The sequence below is a fragment of the Tenrec ecaudatus genome, chromosome 6 (assembly GCF_050624435.1).
Source record: "Tenrec ecaudatus isolate mTenEca1 chromosome 6, mTenEca1.hap1, whole genome shotgun sequence".
Classification (NCBI taxonomy): domain Eukaryota; kingdom Metazoa; phylum Chordata; class Mammalia; order Afrosoricida; family Tenrecidae; genus Tenrec; species Tenrec ecaudatus.
Window position 1 is genome coordinate 25551705 of NC_134535.1, and position 25967 is coordinate 25577671.

The following is a 25967-nucleotide window of genomic DNA, read 5'->3' on the forward strand; positions in this document are numbered from 1 at the left end:
GGAATCTTCTGCATTCAAAAAAGACAGGGTGTGCTTGTATCTCAGTTTTAACACTTCCCTGGGTGTTTTATAACAAGCCCATTTCTAGGTCTAGAGCGGGGTGCCTTGTAGGGGTGAGCCCAGATCTTGGTGGTTCCACCATTGATCACAAGGTCGGACGAGCGAACAGGAAGTCCTCAAGTCCATGTCAAAATAAAGAGCACGGCTGTAACATGATAAAATGTCACCATTTTTTCTTTATTCTAATCCTCCTACTAAGGTTGCTTAGCAGTATGCATTTCTCTCTCAGACACAGATATTAAACATGAAGATAAGGGGAAGGGAGGCAAAGGCAGGAGGACAGCAGGGTTTTCCGGTTTTTTTTTTTCTTATGTGATGCTCAGGACACCTCAGGGACAGGGATCATGACAGGAGGCTCAAGTACAACCACCCAGCTAGGAAAAGCCTAATGAATTCTGCCCCATTTCTGTATGGTTGACTCCCCGGGCCCTGCTTCCCCCTGCCGGCTTCCTGTCTGTGTGGAACACATCCCACCAATCTTAAACCAGGCGTGGCTTTCAGGAACAGGAGTCATTTAACCCCCAAACAACTATCTTGTCACCGTTTAAACATCCTTCTGAGGAGAGTTAGACTTTACCGTCTGTAGCCTGACAGGTCAGACACTTGAACAAATAGACCAAATTCAATGTTTTGAAAAATTCAGGAAAATCCACAGTCACAGCCCTGCTTCGGGCTGCTTAGACTGGGATTTTGAAAGCTAAGCACCATGTAGCATTTATGGGACCCTGGCAAGCCTGGGACTCCCTGCTTGCTCATTACTCTTCAAATGCATCTGACAACATCCCCAAGGCAGAGACGGGTGGCCTGCTTTACCAATCAGGAAAATCTGAAAAACCGAAAAACACAGGCACTGGGTCCTCTCTAAGGCATGGCGACCCCCTGGGGCTGAGTCGGAACGCCCACAGAGTTCCTCAGGCTGTCCATCTGCACGGAAGCCGACCGTCACATCTTTCTCCTGTGGAGCACATGGTGGGTTCAAACTGCCCACCTCGTGGTTGGCAGCCAAGTGCTTCATCCCCCATGCTACCAATTTCAAGAACTGGAAATAAATATTTGGAGCAAACACAAACATTTTCTTGCTAGGCTTCAGGCCCTCCTCACAGGCCAGAGGTTCTCCAAGTGTGCTCCTCGCAGCCCACGCACCACTTTGAGAAGCTCCAGGAGCCCTTGTGGCGTAGTGAGATGTGCACTGAGCTGCCCACCATCAGGTCGGCAGTTCGAAAGCCACCAGCCACTCCTCAGGAGAGAGATGAGGCTTTCAGCTCCCAGAACGAGTTACACTCTCAGAAACGCACAGGGGCAGTTCTGCCCTGTCAGATAGGGCCACTGTGAGTCCGACTTGATGGCAGCGAGTGACCCCACAGAGAGGCTATAGCTGTGACTAAATAAAGTCACAGAGGTCAAAGGTGCACCACAGAGTGGCTAGACAAGAATTGCCCAGTCTATGTCGGTGCCCTCTCTTGCCTTCTCTCCTGAGGTGGCTTAAAGGCATGAGTTAGAAATGAAGCTGAAAGTCACCGCTCAAGGAATAGGGCTCAGAACCTGGGTGACAGTGAGAAAGCACGCAGCCGGCTGAGCCACAGATGCGCAGGCCAGTGCCTCGGGAGGACCCGCTGTGGAGCGGTGGCAGGCTCCACTCCAGATCACTGCCTGGAGCTGATGTTCTGAGCCAGCAAATCACATGGATTTACAGTCGTTGGTTTCCCAAGGATGTTCAACTGTGTGTTTGCCATGCTGTCCAATGCCATTACGTGAACGTCTGAAGTCAGGTGAGGGCTATCACAACGCGACACAGAGTGAGCGCACGAGGCTGGAAAAATGGCACCTATAGACTTGCTCAAAGCAGGGCTGCCACACGCTTTCAACTGGTCCCCAAAATGCATGTCTGCAAAGCACTGTAAAGCGAAGTGCAGTCAAACAAGGTACGCCCATACGTGGTTACGTAAACACAAGGGTAGGCATCAAGGTCAAACCACAGCATAACCATGAGTCAATAATCCCCTAACGAACCCCAGTTCTCATTTCAAACACCACCCTTCATTCTCGCTCTTCCATTAGAGCCTCCTGGAACGCCCCCTAGTAAGGTCGGTCAGGGGAGGCTGGATTCAAGGACAGAGCAGAGGGGGAAGCAGCACAAGGCAGGCGGGTGAACGGACCCCAGGAAGGGCTGCACAGCACTACAGATGTTCCTACAAGAATTATACAGCGCCATATGGCCTTCGGGCATCCTCCACCAGGGCGTGCTACTTTTGTACAAATGCACCCAAGTGCACACTCATCTGTCCCTCTGCGTCATGGACCCCGGGGCTCTGAGAAGGGTTCTCAATCTAATTTCAGGATAAAAGATATTTTTTAAAATACCTGCCATTAAAACAATTGTTGGATTTTAAACTTTGGTGGCGAAAGGCAATGTTTTGTTTCCATGGAGATGCCTGAATATAATAGAGGAGGCATTCTACATCTTTGTGCTCTGTAACGGTTTGAATTCCACCAGTAAAGATCAAGGCTAAGAATTACTTTATGATTTTGTTACGAACACAGCAGGTGAATGCTATCTCAGAGCCCCGCTCCCACGGGCTTACGTGAACAATTCAATTGCAGTTATCAAAGACATCCTCACCTGCTCCTCACCTATCTATCACTCACTCAACAAATGTTTACTGAGGATTTCTTATACTTCCGGCTCTGTCCATGTTCCTGGGGCTGCTACAGAGAAAGGGAAGATGAATCTGCTGCCTTTCCAGAGCCCTGAAGTTTCCTGAACTCCCGGGGCTCTGCTCCTTCCTGGGCTCAGGAGTCCCTGGCAGAGTTGGAACAATGCACTGCACCTGCCTTTTCCACCCCCTCCACCGGAAGACATGCTCCCTCCCAGGGCACTCTGAGGGAGCTGCTCTTGGGAAGTCCCATTGTTTCTTTCGCCCTGATGCTTCCTCTCCTCCTATCCAAGCACTGCTCCTCAAAGCCTAGGCTTTCCTCCAGCAAAGGCTGGGATCTTTAGGTAACAGGAGTTCAAGGGAGCGGCTGCATCATGGGCTGCAGAGTGACGCGTGGTGAGGGAGAAACAGCATAGAGGAAACACACACAGACCCTTCCATAAAGACCCCTTTACATCAAACAGCCACATAGACACAAACGAGTGCCTTGTATCCTAGAAAGCACTCAACTTGGGTCCATTCTAGAAAGCCAAACAAGCTGCGATCGGTACATATTTGAATTTTTCCAGAACGGAATTTTCCACCAAGATGTATCACTAGGTAACAAGGTTTAGTGTGCGATGGATACGAGATTTCTTTTGTATAAGCTATACTTCCTGTACTGGAGAAGTGGAAAAATAACTAAGGGATGTATGGCTAGCCTGCGGAGGCACCTGGTGAGCCGCTGGGGGAATTACCACCTGGGCCGGGTGATAGTGGAAATCTACAACGGGGACACACCCTGGAAGAGATCGTGCATGAAAATGGAACAGCAGGAAGGAGTTACAAACGTTCGTGGAAATATTCCATTATCTTTTAATTCCATTTTCCCCATGAACTTTCTGAAGCCCCTTCTTCTAAGAATTTTTTAAAATGTTTTAAATGGTTACATAGTTCATTTTTCCCTAAATTTAAATTTTTTTATTTAACAAAATGTGAATGAATATGGACTCTTACATTTTAACTATGTAGCTTTGGGGAGGTAAACTGTTTCATCAAGTGTAAAATGGAATAAGTAGTAATACGCATTATTAATTAAGGTAAGGGTCCCTGAGTAGGATTATTGGGTAAACATTGGCCATCAGATCCCAAAGTCGGTGATTCACACCTGTCAGTTACTCTGTGAGATAAGGATGAGACTCTCTGCTTCCAGAAAGATTTACAGCCTTGGAAGCTCAACAGAGGGCCGCTGAGTTGGAATTGACTCAATAGCAGTGGGTTCAGTTTGGTTTTGATGTTACTTAGGATTGTTTTAAGAATGGCGGGGTGGGGGTGGCTTAAAAACACCCTAATGACTGAACACGTTCTCTTGCTATCTGTCTGGACATTTTATTGCCATTTGGGTGAAAGTTTATAAAGCAAATTAGCTTTCCACTCAACAATCTTGGCACCTTTTGGTTTGGACGTTAGTTGCAGCTTCTTGATGTAAAGCTTTCTTTCCACTTTCTCGCTGGATTCTGTGTTTCCGTTCAGCCACCTTCCCTGGCCCTTCCCGCCTTCTGAACTTTGCCTTTGAGGAAATGCTGCCCTCTTTTTAGTCTCATACGATTGAATGTTATGAAAACCACTTCTTCACACGCCTTCTTGCTCACTTTACAGGCCCATCTATTGTGTGGATGATTTATGGCAGGAGGGTTAGTTCCCGTGCTTGAAGCTCTCTAGTCTTGGGGTTTCAGAACAACCAGTCTGACCTGTTTTAGAACTTTGAACTTTGTGCTACATTTTCTCCCCCTCTGCCCAGGGTTTTCTATGGTGACTCTAATCCCAGAGCCCTCAAGAGTGGTGTCCCAGAGCCCTCAGGAAAGGCTGTGGTTTTCTTTCTTTTCCTTTTTTCCCAACTCATGGTGACCCCATGGGACAACATGCTTCTGGTTTCTGTTTTTAACATTTTATTAGAAGCTCTTACAGATCGTATTTCAATCTATAGTTCCAAGGCTGTGGTTTTCAATACGTTTTTTCAAACCAATTTTTCTTCTAGTTGGAAATTGAAGGTCATGTATTTATGATCACAACATCCTAAGAACATAGTGGAATTTTTCTACTATCCTGCTATTATCTATAGAAATGTTTGAAAGAGAGGAGTTGCAATGATGGTAAAAACCCCTATATTCTTTGGATCACTGTGTGAGGAATAAGTTAAAGTATTAGGCTGTTAACTGCAAGGTCTTTGATTCAAACCCACCAGCCCTTTTGTGGAAAAAAGTTATGACTGTCTGTTCTGTGAAGATGTGTCATTTCTGAAACTACCGAGCTGTTCTACTCCATTCAATAAGGTCACTACGAGTTGTAATGGACTCAATGGCAGTGGGTTTGGGCTTAAAAATTTTCTTTTTAATATCATTGACTCTCTGCCAAACTTTTGTTAAATGATAATCTAAGTGACAGTCCCTTAAAAAATCACGCTCTGCACTTTTATACTTAGAACTGGTTAAACATTAGAATCATATTTGGAACCTACTTAGTGAATGAAGGCAGTTGAACAGCCCAAATCTGTCTCACCAGAAAGGCCTTGACTATGTAGGCAGTTTGCCAAACCTACAATCCATAAGACTTGGTTTCTGACAAGAAAGTAAATAAATCATTTTGTTCCAAAGCATATTTTCACAAACATATAAAAACTGATTGGAGATTTTAGAGTAATTTTTGTTTCATTTCTAAACTTAGATGTGAAGTACTCATGAACTCACACTCCTCCACATGTTGATAGCGAAGTCACCATTCTAAACTATGAGAGTTAACCTCAAAAAATACAAATGGATCTTCGTTAAATCTGATTATAAAAGAAATCAGTGTAAAATCGTCTCTACTCAGCATTAAGTTAATTTTTATATAATTCACCTAGTCTCCGATTTTTTTCAACCCTTCTTAAGCACTTGTACAGAGACCAATTTTTTATCTTCATTGAACGACTCTTTGGAGTGCTTTATAATTGATCATTTTTCAAATCAAATGAAGTTAATTACATAGCTGTATAACTTTCCAAGGAAAGTTTTCCCCGCAGAGATTCTATTAATGTGATGTTGATTCTCCTGAGGAAAATGCTCTCTGTTGGGCATTAACCTAATATGAGGGCGTGCCCAACCAGGACAAGGAGTGAGTCCTCGTAACTATTTCCTCAGTGAGAAGATGTCTTTTAGAAGCAGCCTCAGCCTCTTCCACTTCAGGCTGCTCCCGCTCAGTGTGCTTCACTCCCAGGTTGAGCGCAATTAAGAAGGGATGAACGGAATTGAGGAGACCCTCGTTTCTGCTATTTATCCTGTGATCTTGTCACTTACTTGGTGCCACTCCAAGTATTGAACCAGTAAAGTGGAGGCAGTAATTGTCTCCTATGACCAAGAGAACAGCAGAGTGACAAATGGGGACAACAAGTATAAAAATGTTTTAAATTCATCTTGAGAAATGTGTGTGAAAACAGATGGACAGGCACGACCCCAAAGCAAAGGGGACGGAATGGCCGTAGATGTTCTTTCAGATGGAAACCCTTCCAGCCCAGCAGTACTAGCAGACTTTTGGTGGGTTTTGTTTTGTTTGTTTGTTTTAAAGTAGAGTCACTATGTAGAATAACAAGACAAAACCAGACTATTTTAATGAGTTGGCATGTGGAACCTCACCACCCATCCTCACTACTAAATCTCAAATTCGAGTCAATGTGTTGATTAGAATAAAATTCCAGGTGAACACAATGACACACAACTACAATACATCATCTACGAAGAACAAACCTTGATTAATCAGCTCAGAAAGGGTAAATTTAATTCTAGGACACAGTCCACCAGTATTGACTCCAAATACATAACTTGGAGAATAAACTCCTAATTTTAGGTTTTTGTATGAACATTTTCTTCTTCCTTATATTTGAGCAGAAGAATTTTATTGTGGTTTCTTACTATTTTTGTATGATTTAAGTGGTGATTAATCAAGGAATCTTAAAACTATGCATAGCTTCTAAATATTTACTAAACATTAGAAGATACACAATAAAAGAAATTTATAAATCTACTACTAATTTTTCCACGAGGCTTCTTCAAAAACCCCAATGTAGGAAAATTTCACAAATTATACCCCCATTCCACTGACCCTTTCTTCTGGTCTCAAAACTATTTTACTGATAGCTCTTTTAAAGATGTGCTTAAAAATTATTTTTCGTATCCAAGCTTCCTGGTTGTAAAACACCTCCCAAGTGTTATTATAGTTTCTCCTTTCATGCTGAATTTAAAATTTGAGTGAAACTTACTTTCTTGTATTGCATTAAGAATCTCTGAAAAGTCCACATCACTCTTTGGGCCATCAGGTAGTATGTGCATATCCAGCTGGTAGCCTTGCAATTCCACACCTCCTTCTAGAGAAATGAAAGATATTCATGGAGTGTGCACTGGTTATCGGAGAGCCTCGCATAGGGGCTCCAAGGAGAGGCAATGTCAAAATCCACAATGAACGGCCAGCTGGTTTCCCAAGGATCCTCCCTCTTGGACAAGTGACACTGACCTCCCTCTTTAGAAAATGAGTGGCATCATCAGCCAATTGCTCCTTATAGGAACAAGGAAGTTCAAATGTAGTTCCAATGCAAAAATAAGCGCATCGTTACAAAGTTACATGCATCACAGTCCTCATTGTGGCTGCTTTCCTTCATTCAACACAGTATCTTCCAGCTCCATCATTATTGTGCCATGTCTCAAGCCCTCAACTCTCCTACTGGCTGAGTAGTATGTCAGACTTTTTAATAACTAAAGCGTTTACATTAGAAAACAATAACAGAAGCACAAGAAGACAAAGAGAGGAGCAAAATGAAAGAGGTGTGCAGATAAGCAAGCTGTCTTTCCTGATTATTTAATGCCTGGGAAATACTAAAAAGGTAGTAAAAAAGTGAGGAAAACAGATACTGGTGTATATATATGCGTTTCAAATGTGTAAATATACCCCAAGTACATTTAAAATACACATGTATTTCTATCTTAGAAAAGAGATGAGAAGGCAATACTACAAGTGGGTACTGAAGTTTTATCTGAGGAATGAAATGACAGATTTTGTTTCATTCTATTTTTCTACAGTTTCTACAGTCAGCCTAAAATAGTTTTCCTTGAAAGTCCAGAAAGTGGGAGAGGAGGCTAATCAGTGAATGTTTAGAGAATTCGGGCTGTCAGGCTTAAAACATAAAGTCTGTTTTAAGGAACCCCAAGATACTAAAACTCTAGTTAGTACAAAATATTTTCTTTTTCTTTTATTTTAATTAAAAGATCATTTTATTGGGAGCTCTTACAGCTCCTACAACAATCCATACATCAATTGGATCAAGCATATTTTTACATGTGTTTCCATCATTATTTTCTAAACATTCACCTTGGTATCAGCTCCTCTTTTTCCTTGCTTTCTCTCCTCCTCCCCTCCAGACCCCTTGAAAATTTATTAATTATTATTATTTTCATATCTTACACTGATCGCTGTCTTCCCTCTCCCCATGGTATACAAAATATTTTCCAAGTGACTACAATTGTTAAAATGTGTAATCAAATGACTTCAAATGCAGAGACTGCAATATTTTCATCACAGTAAGCATTACGCTCACATTTGAACTGTCTAATATATTAAACCTCACTGTCATCGATTCAATTCCGACACATTGCAATCCTATGAGACAGAGCCAAACTGCCCTGTGGGTTTCTAAGACTGTAACCCATCATGGGAGTAGAAAATCTCATCTTTCTCGCTCCTAATTGAAGGGGGTTAAAAAAATTGTGGAAAAGTTCCTTGCTTCCATTGTGTCAGCTTATGTTCAAAAGTTGCCTTTATGCTGACAATCTCCACCTTTAGCACATGCCACTCAGGTGAAGGAGAATGACCTCAACCTATAGCGACCAAGGGGATTTCTTCCCACAGATATCTCCGATTCCAGATCAAAGCACAGAGCTCTGAAAAAGTAGGCAAGCTGGTGAAGTTGGAAGTCATGGTTTGAAAGTAAAGTCTTTAAAACAAAATCTCCTACAGGGTGTTGGTATAATTCACATGCAACCAAACACAACGTCAGGAGAGACTAAGCAAAAAAAGGTACAATAAAGAGGGAAGCTAGAAAGACTCTGGCTGAGGTGCACAACACACTGAACATTCAAAGAATCCAAAAACAGCTCCTCGGTTCATGTGATCTCTGAGTTTGCTTTTAGCTTCGCTCCCACTGGAAAGGTTATAAGGGCTTGGGGGACCGGCACCATGGATCTACAGGATGAATGGAGAGAAATTTAAATGAAGTAACCTTGATAGCAGCACTGACAGTTTATTTTAAAAAGGGCCTCCCGCTGAGTACACAATATTTTAAAATTCACTTTAGATTTCTACTGAGCTCACCGGGACCCCTGCTGGCACACTGGTTCAAGTATCTGGCCACTAACAGTAAGGTCGGCAGTGGGAGCCCAGCTGCCACTCCATGTGGAGGGGAAGCTGTGGCACTCTGCTTGGGTAAAGATTTACCGCCTTGGAAACTCTGTCCTGGGTTACAACGGACTTCAAGACAGCACTATCTTCTTTTGTATCTAGTTTGTACGAATTTTAGCTATGTGCTTGTATACAACAACATCAACAAAGGGAGCTCTAAACAGGAGTCTCAATTAGAACTACTTCAATACCTCTCATAACCCTTGAAAAATTCATAAGAGTCCCATGGTCCCTCTCAAATGCTTTATGTGTCACGAAGCATGTTTTCATTTTGGTAGTTGAATACCATTTTCCTACCCAGTGAAGCCACACGGCCAGGTATTTTTATCTTTTCTATTAAAAAAGTAGAATGGTAGGAGAGTCTAAGAGTAGCTCTGGTAGTGCAGTGGTTCAAACCCACCCACTGCTCCATGGGAGAAAGACGAGGCAGTCTGCTTCCACACAGATTACAGGCTTGGAGACCATCTGGGGGCAGTTCTACCCTGTCTGGGCTTGATCATATTCCCACACATAATGGAGCTGGCACAGAGAGCGTGTGATTTCTTTCTTTAAGTAGACTTGCTTCTCTTCCCCATCAACTTCAAGGACACTGTAATATTTTTGAGGCCTGGCGACAAATCGAATGCATATTTTTTTCCCCCTTTGGAAACTACTCTGCCAGGCTTGGTAAAGCAGAGGGGCAGTGAAAGCTGGAAGACCTTTGATGAGATGGACTGACACCACGGATGCAGCAATGGGTTCAAGCACAAGAATAATTGTGAGGATGGTGCATGTGGGACTTACACAGTCTGATGTCAATTTGGGACTTGAGAGGATTAACAGTGAAGGGGTGGACTCTAATCTGTCAATCAGTTCATAGCCAATGAGGCCTCTGTGTGGGCATTGCCTTCTCCTGAGGATTCTGGGAACTCTGGGATTTCCTCCTTGGAGGCGGGAGAGAATCTCTCTCTGCTCTCTCCCTGAGAGACTCTCTACTGACAAGATACAAGGCACTACACTGATAGACTTCGTATCCTGGGAACTGGAGAAGCCACATGGAGACCCCTCCCAGCCACTGGATCCAAAGACTTTCTACCCACTGGCTTGTGATCGTCCTGCACTCGGCCTCAGTACATGTGTTTCATGAGTCTGAAGAGGACTTTATAGATTGGTATCGGACATATGGACTAATACCCGACTTATGGGCTGGGATGTCTTCTTAATGTATAATTACCCTGTATATAAAACTCTTTCTTATACACATGAGTTTCTACGGATTTGTTTCTCTAGTCTACCTGGACTAACACAGCGCAGGACCACTTTGTGTTGTGCATAGGGCCATTAGGAGGCGGAGCTGACTTGATGGCACCTGTCAACAACAATGTAAAGCCTAGAATGTAAAGCCTTGAATGTAATAGTTGTGCAATTAGTACTCTTGCCTGCAATTTCACGTAACTAGTAACAGTAAAAGACACAGACTGAAAAACAGTTCCAATTTTCCTCCTTACCCACAAGAGAAGGCCTTGCTGATTACTTTCTACAGCATTTAGAGCAGTCATTCTCAACCTTCCTAATGTCGTGACCCTTTCGTACAGTTCCTCATGTTGTGATGATGCCCCCGCCATAACATTATTTTCGTTGTTACTTCACAACTGTCATTTTGCTACTGTGATGAATCAGACAACCCCTGTGAAAGGATCGTTCGATCCCCAAAGGGATCACAACCCACAGGTTGAGAACCACTGATTTAGAGAGTTAATGTTTTGTAATAATTTCTGATACCTTGGTCTCATTGACCTTCTTCCTTAATAGCCTATAATGTGAGTGGCTCTCTCCCACTGCCATCGAGTCGATTCTGACTCTAATGACTCTATAGGACAAGGTAGAAATACCTCTGTGGGTCTCTTTAAGGAAGTAGGAAGTGGAAAAGGGACAAGGGAGCAACAAGTGATCCAAAATCGATGGTGAGGAGGGTGCAGGAGGCCTGGTAGGGCTTGATCAAGGGCGATGTAACCGAGAGGAATTACTGAAACCCAAATGAAGGCTGAGCATGATAGTGGGACAAAAGGAAAGTAAAAGGAAATAGAAGAAAGAACTAGGAGGCAAAGGGCATTTCTAGAGGTCTAAATACAGGCAAGTACATATATAAATATATTTATATATGACGATGGGGAAATAGATCTATGTGAAAATATTTATAGGTTTAATATTAAGGTAGCAGATGGACATATAGGTTCAGTACTAAGGCAGCAGATGGACTCTGGGCCTCTACTCAAGTACTCCCTCAATGCAAGAATACTTTATTCTATTAATCTGGCATTCCATGATGCTCACCTTCCCAACAAGATCGCTGAAGACAAAGCAGGTGCATAAACAATTGTGGTGAAGAAAGCTGATGGTGCCTGGCTATCAAAAGCTTTCGCATCTGGGGTCTTAAAGGTTTGAAAATAAACAAGCAGTCATCTAGGTGAGAAGCAACAAAGCCCACATGAAAGAAGTGCACCAACCTGTGTGATCATGAGGTGTCGATGGGATCAGTTATCAGTCATCAAGTCATCAACAAAAAATTATATCATTGTGAATGAGGGGGAGTGAGGAGTGGACACCCAAAGCCCATCTTTAGGCAACTGGACATCCCTTTACAGAAGGGTTGCGGGGAGGAAATGAGTCAGTCAGCGTACAGTATAGCACCGATGAAACATACAACTTTCCTCTAGTTCTTAAATACTTCCTTCTCCCCACTATCATAATCCCAATTCTAACTTACAAATCTGGCTAGACCAGAGCATGCACACTGGTCCAGATAAGAGCTGGATATCCAGGACAGATAAACCCCTCAGGACCAATCATGAGAGTAGCGATACCAGGAGGGTAATGGGAAGGTAGGGGAGAAAGGGGAAACCAATCACAAGGATCTACATATAACCCCCTCCCTGGAGGACGGTCATCAGAAAAGTGGGTGAAGGGAGACGATGGACAGTGTAAGATATGACAAAATAATAATAATTTATAAATTATCAAGGGTTCATGAGGGAGGGAAGGGGGGATGAGGAGCTGATACCAAGGGCTCAAGTAGAAAGTAAATATTTTGAGAACACTGATGGCAACAAATGTACAAATGTGCTTGGCACAATGGATGGATTATGAGCCCCCAAGAAAATGATTTTTAAGAGAAAAAGAAAGAAAGAAAGCCCTGTCTTTCTCCTGCAGAGCAGTTGGTGGTTTTGAACTACTGACTTGTGGTTAGCAAGTCCAACTTGTCACCCCTCTACCACCCGGGCTTCTAGGTGAGTGGAGCCGGATCAAAACCTTTATCCTTAGATCAGACAGTCCAAATAAAAGAGCTTTAATCACTTTGTAGAATAAAACAATTCACTATAGTTTCTTGATTTATTAACTTTATCGATCACTTATTGTACTTTTTATGGTACATGATAACATAACTTTCTTATATTACTACCCCTCCCTATTGGCCTTGACATCCATGCAGTGACCGTCGCTACTCTTACTCTCTTAGGTTATCTTGGTGCAGGGAGGGGAGTTTCTGGTTTGGGAAGAACAGTCAATGATCTTGACAGCCAAGTGGAAGGTTGGCGGTTTGAGTCCACCTGCACGTGGCTCACAGAAAGGCCTGGTACTATGTTCCTTCAAAACAGAACAGCAGACATTGAAAACCCTGGACAGCGTAGTCCCACTCTGGCACACATGGGTCCCTGTGAGTCAGAATTGATTCAGTAGCAACTGAATTTGGCATTTGAGAGACTTTAAATAAATTACTTCAATTTAAATTTCTTCTGTCCTGACAAATTAACGAGATGTGATATCAAAAGAGTATTTTGGTGTTAAATAATCTGGATTTGCATTCCACTCATCTATGAACGTGTGCTCAAAGTGCCTCATGGTCCTCATTTGTAAAACAAACAGCATGAGATATTTGGGGAGTTGTAATTTAAAAAAAAGTGCAGAACGTAGTAAGTGATTACCACTGTGTTAGTCAGGCGAGCCACTAAAATCTGTAGCTGGCACGTTGCTTCTCTGCAAAAGGAGTGGCCACTCCAGGTTTAGGGCCAAGAAGAAAGGAAGGCATTTCAGTATAAATCAAAAACAGAAAAAAAAATCCTATCATCTAGACCTGTAATAGTTTTTCCATGTTGAGACAGAAATAAAATTTGACAGACCGAATCTTATGTTCTCCGTATAAAAGGTGGAAGAAATCTATGAAGTAGCTTAGGGGGGACAAATGCTATTTTCTGTGATTTTCATAGTAGATTGAGCTTCTGCATATATGCCAGTGGTAGCCTGCAAGTAAAATGTGGCCGTGCTTGTCCTAAGAGGTATATTTAATACAAATCCTCAAATGTAGCACTCGCAGAAGAGACAGCCTTGGCATTTCAACACTGCTAAGCAGCTGAAATTCGTCCTCACATGTAGCATTGCCGGGATGAAGCAGCTGCAAAGAACCCATTGGTATTGGGAGTGTTGTTTTGAATTTCCCGTGAGTGAAGTTTGTTGCTATGGCAGCATGAAGATGGAGACAGGGACACCCTGTTTTCCTTGCACACCACCCCTGGGTCAGTCAGTATCCATGAGAAGTCGTCGAAGGAAAGGAAGATTTTTTTAAAAAGAAATTCAGCTCTTCTAGAGAACTTGGAGTTGGAAACATGGAAAATTCCACTGGTTCTGAGGAGATTTTCCATTTCTATTCCTCCACTTCACTGCAGTGCTAACCAAAGTCTATTTCGTGTGCCATTCACTAAAAAGGCTTCAGAAAATAGAATGCTTTATAAATCCTTTTCTCAAGTGGCACACAAATCATACAGTTATGAGTGCTGCATAATGATAAATCTCATGATAGTGTAGTTTTTTTTAAGAACAGAAGAGAGTGTAGCCCCTATTAACAGGAACAAACAGCTCATACTAGCCAATAGAGAGCTAACAGGTATTCCCTCAAATGATTAAGAATATATAGTTCTCAGGTTGGCAGTTCGACTCCACCCACAGCTCTGTGGGAAAGCGATGCGGCCGTCTGCTTCCCTCAGGGTTACAGCCTTGGACCCCCTATGGGGCATTTCTACGCTGCATTATAAGGTTGCTGTAGAGTTGTAATTGACTGAGGGCAACAGGGTGGTGTTTCTTTTTTAGTCCGTAAGCCACAATTCTGTATAAATTGGAGAGCCCCCCATTTGGCTATCAGCAGGTGGATGCTCCTCGGTCCAAATGGAAATAATCACCCCACTGCTGCAGCCTGTAATGACTGACCTTCAACAAAATTGCTTCCCCTTTTCCTAGGATTGGCAAGAGTGGAACCTCCTCGATCACAATACATCCTGGCATTAAAAGTTCCAAAGAGGGTCTGCAAGTCAGCGCTGCAGGACTCTAAATGGCAAGGAGCATTTGTGGAAAGTGGAGGCAGAGCGTCTCCCAGCTCCTGGGGTCTGAGCTGACAGAAACTCTTGCAGAGGAGAGGAAGAAAGAAACTCAGCATCAGGAGGGGTTATAGAAACGAAACTTGGCATTTCTCAGCTTCACTAAAGTGCTCTTCACCCACTGAACCTGCATGCTAAGTCTGGATGTAAAGGAAGGCTTGAGACAAATAAAGGAGGGACTACAGTGTTTGCAAGATGATGAGCTTCCTGTGAGCCAGGTCCCTCCCATCTTACATGTCAGCCTCTTGGGGCTAAGCCAGGGAATTTAGACCAGTGGAAGCTCACTATTAACTGATTATCTACCATGTATAAAGGGGACATTGCGGGTAGAGTGGGAGGATTCTTGTACTTCATGCAAGAAACCCAGGTTCCTTTCCCAGGCGATGTATTCTATGAACCGCCCCCACCTCCCGGTCTGCCACTGGTGCTAAGCACGTTACTATGATGCGGAATAAGTCTCAGTGGAACTTATAGACTAAGGTCAACAAGGAAAGAATCTTGTGTTCTACTCACAAAAATCAGCTCTTGAGAAATCCATGGGTCACAAGGGTCTGATCTACAACCACTTGTGGGGACAGCTCAGGTCCAAGGAGCACTGGATTCTGTTGTGGATGGGGCCATCATCAGGTGGGAGTGACTCAATAGCATTAGGACTAAGCAATTAACCTCTTAAATTCCAAAACCACTAGTGACAGGTAGGTGAACTTGACATACCCAGTTACTTAAATTTCTCTGAAGATTTCCTCTTACTTGGACTCAGGCTCAGTGCTCCTTGAAGTGGAAATCAAGAAATCCAAAGATAATCTCATCCGTCCAATCGGCACCGGAAGGCCTCTTTATTGTGCAAAAGAGCACAAGGGTCACTTTGAGAACTGAAATGAGCTTGACCCAAGTCCTGGTATTTTCAGTCACCTTATATGCGTGTGAAAGCTAGACAATGAATAAGGGAGACTGAAGAAGAACAAAGGCGTTTGATTTGGATCGTGGCGCTTGTGAAGAATATTGTGAAGTGGCGTGGATTGCCGAAGAAGCAAACAAATCTGTCGTGGAGGAAGGACAGCCAGGATTTCCTTAGAGAGGAAGATGGGGAGACATAGTCTCATTTACTTAGGATGTGCTATCAGGAGGGACCGGTTCCTGGAAAAGGACATTGTGCTTGGTGAAGTTGAAGGGCAATGAAAAAGAAGCTGCCCTTCAAGGGGATGAATTGACCTGGTGCCGAAACAAGGATCTCAATATAACAACAGCTGGGAGGCTGGCTCAGGACCGGGCAGTGTTTGGTCTCTTGTACAGAAGGTTGCTAAGAATCACGGCTGACTCATGTCATCTAACAAGTGACAATATCAGTTTTGTCATATGCAAAAATGTCAAAAATAGCATTATCTCAGCAAGCATTTATTCAGGTTGAAAGACACTTTCTCCTCTACTACAGGCAGCTTAAATCATGTTTTGGATTAGGGAATCATATGCAACTCATTGCTAAATTAACAAATTAGATTACTGCAGGGTGATCAAAACGGAATCCTGTCCCATCCCCCCCACCCCACCCCCCTTACTACATTCTTTAACCTGGGTTGATTTGCTGTGTTTCTGGGTTTCAGTGTCCGCATAGGAAAGGCTTGGAATCAGACTCAAACTTAATGGTGTGGAGTCAGTGCCAAGTCAGAGCCAGCCTATGGGCCTGGTAGACCTGCCCCCGTGAGGTTTTGAGATTGTAATTCTTTAAGGCAGTAGAAAGTCATGTCTTTCTTCCACGGATTGGAGGGTAGACTTGAATCGCTGACCTTGTGGTTAGGAGTCCAGCACGTGACCAGGCTCCTACAGAGATCTAGAAACCGAAAATTTCCTCCCACCTTTACAGATATGTATCATTTTATTTGTTGCAGGAAATGCACATTAAGAAATAAAAACTATCAGCCTTCCTATTCCTATCACCTAGAGACACAGTCCTACTTCTTATGTATAAAATGATCTATAATAGCCTCAGGCACAGGGAGAAGATAATTTTAAATTCACAAAATACAATACTCTTTCAAAAAGCTTAATTACTTGGTTTTCGCTGTGGCTACGGCCGGTTTTGTAATAGCTGTTTGTCATTCATTTCATGGGCCTTAATGATTGTGAAAGGATTTGCTAGAAAATTCTCTCCAAAGGCACCTTATTGGTCATAATATGTGTAGCCGTCCCTTAGAAGAGAGGGACAAATGCAACTATCTCAGGGAAGAACTTGGTATGTATTTTTAGAAAACACAATTTTGTTACTCAGCAAGTCATAGCAAGGAGAACAGACACCGAAGCCCACATTTGCAAAGGCCCGAAATAGATTGTTCTTCCAAACAACGCCCCCTATTTACTAAACTCACATCACACATCTAAAAAAAACCCACTTAAAGAGGAAGAGATTCAAATGAGGGATAATTAGTGTTATTTCTAGACCACCGTGCTAACCACTCTGAAAGGCACCACATTCACCTTCAGTGCAACGAGAAAGAAAACCAAAGGACACGGTGGTTGGTTTCAGGGGCCACCAAGTGGGTTTATGTATACCAGCGACTTTAGGTATACCAGCATGAGATACTGCCTGGTCCTGCACCGCCCTCCCATCACTGTCCTGCATGAAGCCGTTCATCTCCTTGGGTCTGCCTCTTTTTCTCTGGCCTCCACGTTGCTAAGCAGGATGTCCTTCTCCAGGGACTAGTCCCTTCTGATAATGCGCCCAAAGTACGTGGGATACGGTACCCAGTACTTTTTCTTCCACAAGATTTCAAAGCCATGCTGAAGACCTTGTCTTTCAGCCACGTCAGAAATCAATTTCACAAAAACCAAGAGGAAATTCCATCCATGCGTCAGGGAAGCCACATTCCTTTGGCTCAGCAAACAAGCTTTAGTGACTCTCCATAAAATCTCCATTTTCAGGTAAGGCTACCAGAAAGCACCAATATGCCACTTTTAAACTCCTTCTCATCGTTAAGAGAAAAACAAAGTGACACCACGAAGAAAATATCCATAAGAAATTAAAGACAGAGGAACTGATTAGGATTTGTTCCTTTTGTATCTTTGGGCAAGTGATTTCATTTCCTAAGCCTTGGTCCAGAAGAGGTCATTCTACCTCATGGCTCTATTGTAAGATGCAATGAGATGAAGCTACATTAGATACATGTCTAACCCCATTGGGAACAAAGGAGCATCATCTAAGGGATGATGATGGGAGCATGATTCTTACTGAGGCCTCCCGGTGACGCCATGGCTATGCGCTCAGCTACTCAGCTACTGACCCAAAGGCTGGCAACTGTAACTCACCCAGCACTCAAAGATTCCAAGAAAAATTTATAAAACTGCCCATAGATTTGTTGTTGTTCAGTGTTGTTGAGTCAGTTCCAACTCATAGCAACCCGATGTACAACTGAACTGAGCATTGCCTGGTCCTGCACCCCCCCACTGCCCCCCACTTGTTCTAGCCGGTCCGCACAGTGCTTTCCACAAGTTGGAGGCCATTGTTTCAGTCATCGTGTCAATGCATCTCCTTGCACATCTGCCTCGTTTTTGCCGCCCTGCTATTTTACCAAACATAATGCCCTTTCCCACAGGACGGGTCTCTCCCGACTACATGTCCAAAGCACATCAGATGAAGCCTCCCCGTCCTCCCGTCCACAGAACCTTCTGACTGTACTTCTGAGACAGATCAGCTCATTCTTTTGTCAGTGCATGGTTCTTTCAACATCCTTCACTGCCCCACCATTCAAAGGCGTTTATTCTTTAGGCTTCCTTAGTCAATGCCCAACAGTCACATGCAGATGAGGCAACTGAAACATACCACAGCTCGGGTCAGATGTCCCTCAGTCCTCAGAGTGACATCTTTGCTCTGCACTACTCTAAAGAGGTCTACTGCAGCAGATTCACCCAATGCAAAATTTTGTCTTTTAATTTCTTAACTCCAAAGGGGGAACCAGTCACAACGATCTACGTACAATCCCCTCCCAGGGGGATGGACAACAGAGAAGTGGGTGAAGGGAGACAGCGGTCAGTGTGAGACATGAAAAAAAATTTATAAATGATCAAGTGTCCATGAGGGAGGGAGGGTGAAGAAGGGAGGGGAAATATGAGGAGCTGATATCGAGGGCTCAAGTAGAAAGAAAAAGCTTTGAAAATGATGATGACAACATATGTATAAATGTGCTTCACACAATGGATGGATGGATGGGTTATGATAAGAACTGTACAAACCCTCAGTAAAATGATAAAAACGATTTCTTGAGTGCTGCTGCCATGAACACTGATCCAAGCAAAATGAAATCCTCAACAACTTCAGGATTTTCTCTGTTTGTCATAAATTCATCTATCAGTCTAGTTGGAAGGATTTTGATTTTCTTCCAGCAAGCAAAGTTGTGTCATCCGCATATTGCAGATTGTCAACAAAACCGTCCTCCAATCTTCATACTGCATCTTCCTTCACACAATCCAGTCACTCAGATGATTTGCTCAGCAAACAGACTGAATAAGTATGGTGAAAGAACACAGCCTTGACACGCACCTTTCCTGATTTTCAACCATGCAGTTGTCCCTCATTCTGGTCCGTGTACAGGCTCATGGTGAGCACAGTTAGGTGTCCTGCAATCCCCATTCTCCTCGAGGTTATCCATAGTTGGTTATGATTCACACACTTGAATGCCTTGGCATAGTCAATAAAACACAAACCTTTTTTCTAGTATTTTCTGACTTGAGCCAAGATCCATCTGACATGGGCAATGATATCCCTTGTTCCACAGCCTCTTCTGAATCCAGATTGAATTTCTGGCAGCTCCCTGTGGATGTACTGCTGTCACTATTGTTGAATGATCTTCAGAAAAAGTTTACTTGTATGTGATATTAGTATTATTCGATGATTTGTGAATTCTTTTGGGTCATCTTTATTTGAAGTAGGTACACATATGGATCCTTTCCAGTTGGCCAGGAAGCTGTCTTCCAAATTTCTTGGCATAGGTCAGTGCTCCCCTGCCTCGTCAGCTTGTACAGCTATTTCCATTGTTAATTCCTGACCCTGGTTTTCACTAATGTCTTTAGAGCAGCTTGACTTCTTCCTTCAGTGCCATTGGTTCTTGATCCTATGTTACTCGTTGCATTGACTGACTGTCGGCTAGTTCTTTTTGGGACACTCACTGTGCACACCTTCCATCTTCTTTCGATGCTTCCTGCACTGTTCAGTATTTTGCCCATAGAATCTTTAAATTGAAACTCACGGTTTGACATTTTCCTTCAGTTCTCCCAGTGTAAGAAATGCTCAGCATATTCTTCCTTTTGTTTTTCTAAGTCCAGGTCTTTGCAAATTGCGTTACAACATATTCCTTTGTCTTTTGGAGCTGCCCTTTGAAAGGGCCTGTTCAGTTATGCATCGCCCTTGGCAAAAGCATGAGTTGCATCTTACATCTCTCTGTGGAGCTGACTCTCCCTTTTAGAAACTCCTCGCAACGGTCCCTTTCTTTGCCCCATCGCTTCTGGGGCGGCTGCTTGCGGGGTGAAACAGGCTCCGAAGGCCCTTGCTGAGTTCACCCTGTCCCCTGATTTGGAAGAAGGCCTTAACGCGAGGGTTCAAAGTAACCTTAGAAACACGAGTGCATGTCACAAAATATTAACCAGAAAAATCAAATAAATAAAAAAAACTCACTGCCATGAAGTCATTGCTGACTCATAGCGACCCCCTGTGGGTTTCCGAGACCATAACTGTATTTCTCCCATGGAGCTGCTGGTGGTTTCAAACTGTCAACCATGTGGATCACAACCTCAACGCACAACCACTATGCCACAGGGGCTCCTAGTCATCATAAGAAGGGAGGATGAAAGAACAACATCAGTTGCAATGTAAAACAAAAAGGAAGTTACTGAGTGGAACATGATTTATGCAAGAAGAAATAGTAAGCTGTTTAACAAGAGACCGTCCACTTTCAATAAAAGTCAGTAGGTCTTCAGCCTGATCTTCTTCCGCTAATGGTTTAACTATTGTAAAGTACTGAATTAAAAAAATTTTTCCAGGATTTGTTATGATTACTTGCAAGAAAATTGGTAGCAAGTGTTATGAAGATGATAGGTAACAGCACATTGAATGAGGGGATCAGGCCTCCTGAGTTCTGATATTGTCTCCACCACCTACTAGCTGTGTGTTCTTGAGCAAGTTACTGTCACCATGGCTTCGTTTCTCTATCCACAAAATAAGAACAATAGCATGAGGACATTAAGGAAATTAAATGAGATCATGACTGCCAGGGGTTTAACAGTTCTGAGGGTTGAGTGCTTAATTAGTCACAGCTATAATTTTATTATTGCCAAGCTGTGCATTCATGTCTGTGTATACAGACAGCACTATGGTCGTTGCAGCTCATACGACAAAGCCCAAATCCCCAAGTTTCTCTCTTGTGAAAATGATGTGCCTATCCTGGCAGCTTCATTCCCTGTCTATATGGGGCGGGGGGGGGGGGGGGGAAGCACGCTCAGAAGAGAGGAAAGGCCACTTAGGTGTTAGATAGGAGGTAAAGGAATTGCATTAGGAATGACTTGGGAAAGTAATAAAGCCTGGCGGCACCTCATCATTTTATAGACTGTAGAAGAACCACGTACATATTCAGAGGCTCGTGGTACTCCTCTGTGACTCTACGATGGGTCTGGCAGATAAAGGAAAAGTAACGAAATCAATAGTTTTGCTCTCCGAAGGCTTTTGATTCTATCTTATATGCATGGTCATTAATTAAGAAAATTTGAGCCATTCCCTCTCCACTTTATGGCTCCATACTTGATAAAACTGCAATCAATGCCTCAGTTTACTCTGCCTTTGGTCCCTAAAGTGTGGTTGCAAGGCTCGTGCCATTCAGGACTGTTAGTGTTGGCCTCTGAAAGGGGCTAGAGAAGAATATCCATCATTGATGACTTCCTACAGAAAACATCCCAGGTGAACTGGATGCACAAGAGAAGGGTCTGAAACAATCAGAGGGAAAGAGAAAACCAAGCAAATGCACATGGAATGGCTCCTTTGTCTAAACAGCTAAATGGAAGCCGCCTTGCTGGCATGGCAACACGTTACCTGGGAAACTGCCCTCCAGGGCAGTAACGGAGCAAGAAATGATTCAGGGACAAATGTACCTTTCAGGCCTCTGAATGTCCAGGCTTAGGATGATGGCAAAACTAAGAATTATCACTGAGGTCTTACTATGTGTCAAAGACCATACTGATCATCTTACATGAATTATTTCCCATGATTCAAATCACAAATCTGTGCAGGGTTGCCAGATGTAACAAATAAAAATGCAGGATGCCCAATTACACTTGAATTTCAGATTAGCAATAAATAATTTTCTAGCATATCTGTGCCTCATGAAGTATTGGGGGCATGCTTTTGCCAAAATAAATAAATCTGTGGATATCTGCCATTTAAGTTGAACTGGGAATTCTTTATTTAAACCGGTATTCCTAACACCAGGAGACAGGCATTGGTAGCTCCATTTTATAGGTGAGGAAACAGAAATTCAGAGAGATTGAGTCATGCACAGGTATCAGGTGATGCATTGGTATCAGGTGGCATGCATGGATTTTAAATTCCCAACAACCAAGCTGACAGTCATAAATAAATATAAGGCACGGTATATGTTCTTCTTCATAGCTAGAGGACTCTTCCTGCCCCACTTCTTCCTCTTAATATTTTAGTTGCTCTTCAAAATCCAATGTGTACGGCAACTGTCTCTTAAAATTTTCCCAGTCCGAATGTTTCCCTAGCTTTATTTAGGCTTCTGGCCCAGACCTTAATACGATCTTCCCTCTATGGTAACACGTTACAGATCCCCGAAGTGGACATATTCTAGATCTCTTTCCCTTTCCTGACGTCATGTCTACTTCCTGCTGGGGACTGCTTCTCAGCCACAGTGAGCAGCCCTCGTGGAGCATGAAGCAAAGGGCCCTGCTGCCCTCCAACCGAACAAGCTACAGTGGGAGGTCTTAGCACCCTTTACTCAACCAAAGGAAAGGGACATGATCGCTGAAACATGAGCCAAAGGATGCTAAAAAATAAGAATGATGTCTAATGTACAATAATTCCAGATACTCAAGTAGATATTTTCTTGGCCTCTCTCCCTTTACCAAGGGTAGTTTTCCATCCACATCCTTAAAACTTAAATCCCTTCTTGGTTTTGGTTGCTTGCAACCACAGAGTCTTGACTGATTACCTCTCTTGGGCACAGCTGGTTATCCATGGTTAGTGAAGCTCTGCACTTTTACTTTTTTATTTTACATTTTCTTAATAATCCTATTGGGGGCTCGTACAACTCTTATCACAACCCACCCACCCATTGTGTCAAGCACATTGGCACATATGTTGCCATCAATCTGTACTTTTATTTTAACACCCAAAAGGGTATCTTCCAAAGAAATATTTTTTCTAGTGCATAATGCCACACGGCTATATGTCAAGCCAAGGGGATTAAACGAACTGCGCAGCGCCCACAGCACAGAACTCCAAGGCTCTGGCGCTTCATTTTTGTACTTAGCAACAAGTCTGAGTGGGCTTTTAGTGTGCAGGCTGGGAATTGGAATCATTAACTTTGTAAAAGCAGATGTAGGCTTAATAGGCCTCTATATGACTAAAATGTCCGTGCTGCTTCTAAGATCGAGGACTCATTACAAATAAGAAACTTGGTTTGAGAGCTATGCTATAATCTCCCAATAGAGACCTATGATGCATTAACGAAAAAGCATGCTAAAAACAAAAGAAGATGGAATAGAAATCACATGCTAGCTTGCTAGCATAGCATGGGCTTAAAGTATATATTTTAAAACAGTTCCTCATTATAAATTTAATGTCATTTTTATTGTGATTCTATACTAACAATGTTGTCTTTGTTTATATTTTCACCTGATAGTCAGTGCATGTAGGAATCAAGAACTTAAGATGAATTTTGGACATATAGATGTAGTGCTGTATTTTTAAGATAAAGGCAGTGTCTTGCCTTGAAAAATCTGAAATTATCCCCTGGTGGTGTTACATTATTAGGGGAAAAATTTATAACCACCTTTAATTTTTACTGTACTGTTATCTGAACAAGATGTCAACTAAAAAAGGACAGGCTGACACTATACTGACCAGACATGACCCGAATGTTGTTTAATTCCAGCCAGTGTCTTTTCAAGAGGCAAGAATGAAATGACTTTCTAAGAGAAGAGTGACTGGGATAACAAAGAATCTGAAGATGACATAATTCAAGGAAGCATAGACGAAACTAATACATGTTTCAGTGGATAAGTAGCTCAGGATGAACTTTTGAACAACTGAAGGATCATCCAATGAAAGAATTCCACTTAGTCTGCATAATTCCATAATAAAAACCCACGTTGCAAAATGGGAAGTATAGATTTTGACAAACAACGAGTGCTATTTTGGAAGAACCTACTCTGTACAATATGGGGTCAGAAGCGTTGGGGGAATCAAAAGATGAAATGAAAGCCTGCGCTGCTTTCAAGGAGAACCCTGTTATTTTCACTGTTTTTAGGTGTAGTCGAGGCACTTACAGCTCCTAGTGAATCTGCACACCAGAGAATAAAACACTGTCTTGTCACGTGATAGCTTCACAAGCTTTGCTCTATTTAAGGGCACTGTTGCAGTCACTGGGGCAATCCATCTTGAGGGCCTTCCCCTTTGCCTTGCCCTCTACTTGACCAAACACAATGTCCTTCTCCAGGGACTGGTCTCTCCAAACAACATTTCTAAAGTACATGAGACAAAATCTTGCCATTCTTGCCTCTGGGGAGCCTCCTGGCTATCCTTCTTGCAAGACGGATCTGTTTGTTCTTTTAATGGTCCATGGTAGATTCAGTATTCCTTGCTAGCACCACAATTCCAATGCATGGATGCATCATCATTCAAATGCATCGATTCTTCTTCAGTCTGTCTTCCTTATTCAATATCCAATTTTCACATGCAGTGATTGAAAATACCATGGCTCTAGGCAGGCACACCTTCATAACTATCTTTGCTTTTGAACACTTTAAAGAGGTCATTTGTGGCAGATTTTCCCAATATGTTATTTTATTTCTTGACTGGGGCTTCCATAGGTGCTTATTTTGATCCATGTGAAATGAAATTGCATACACCCCTTAACATAGATGGACTTTGATACAGTTTCCAGATTCCATAGATGTATGGAAAAGTGGAATATTAAATGTGGCCTTTGTGATCTAGAAAGGTTTTTAGGAAATGAAATTAAGTTAGATTTTCAGACATTTATCAAATTAAAGGCAGGTAGAGCAATTAGAAAGGTACTATAATAGTCCACGAAGCAACCAATGAAAGTTAAGTTCAGTCCTAACCTAAAAATATTTACTGCGGGGGGTGTGTGTGTGTGTACAAAATAATTCAGATATTTTGTCCTTCAGCATCTTACAATGGATAAATCAACAATTAATCTCAAAATGTTAAAAGGTAATGTCACAAAATCAGGGGATACCAAGAAGAAGGGTTAAACTCACTGCCACCAAATTGATCCAGCGTCATAATGACATATAAGGTTTCTAAGACTGTAAGTCTTTATGGGAGCACATAGCCTCATCTTTCTCCCTTGGAGTGGCTAGTTGGTTTTGAACTACCCGCCTTGTGGTTAGTATCCTAATGCCGAATGCAGAGAGCCACCAGCGCTTTGAAGAAGGAAAAACGGACGGAATTCAAGTTCATGTGAATAGATGTGATGATCCTTTTGGTGAGCCAGCTTAGTTAGGTTACAATACCCAGTTACCTAATAGAACATTCATCAAGGTATTTCTGTAAAGATATTTTACAGACATCATTAAAGTTTATTATCGCCAGGTTTTAAGTAAAGATGACTACTCTAGATAATGTGGTTGTGGCTGAATCAGACAGCTGAGAGGTCTTAAAAGCACTGCTGAGGCGTTCGTGGGGAAGAACAAAGTCCACTGTGGACACCAGTTTGGGCTGTTGCCCGAGTTTTGGCCTTTCCCTCCTGAAGGTGGTCATGGATCTCTGACTTGCCTCTAACCATTCCCCACGCCATGTAAGCCAAGTCATTGTAGTGCATTTCTCAGTGTATATCGCCTATGGACTTCGATTCTGTGTTAGAACCCTGACTGATATACTAGAATATAACGTTTAAGTCAGAATGGGAAAAGAAATGGAGGAGAAACAGCAGAGAACAGGTCATGCAGTGCATCTGTTTTTCACATGCTAAGAGGTTTGGATTTTACCTTGGAGTCAAAAAGGAAGCCAAGGAAATGGCCAAATCAAGGGTAGACATGGACCATTTTGGACTAGAGGTCTAGAGGATTCGAGGCGAGAGGGAGAATAAAGGAGATTGTGCTAAAAGGAAAGCTAGAATTAGGAAAGCTACGTGTGAGAGAGGTA

General features: G+C 42.7%; 1 protein-coding gene across 1 annotated transcript in view; it reads right to left on the reverse strand.

The window, feature by feature from the left end:
- ANO4 (anoctamin 4) overlaps nucleotides 1-25967 on the reverse strand; it is a 454720-nt gene that overhangs the window by 196709 nt on the left and 232044 nt on the right. Inside the window, exon 5 of the mRNA XM_075553208.1 lies at nucleotides 6988-7092. Coding sequence (XP_075409323.1) covers nucleotides 6988-7092 — 105 coding nt within the window. The remainder of the gene's footprint in view (nucleotides 1-6987; nucleotides 7093-25967) is intronic.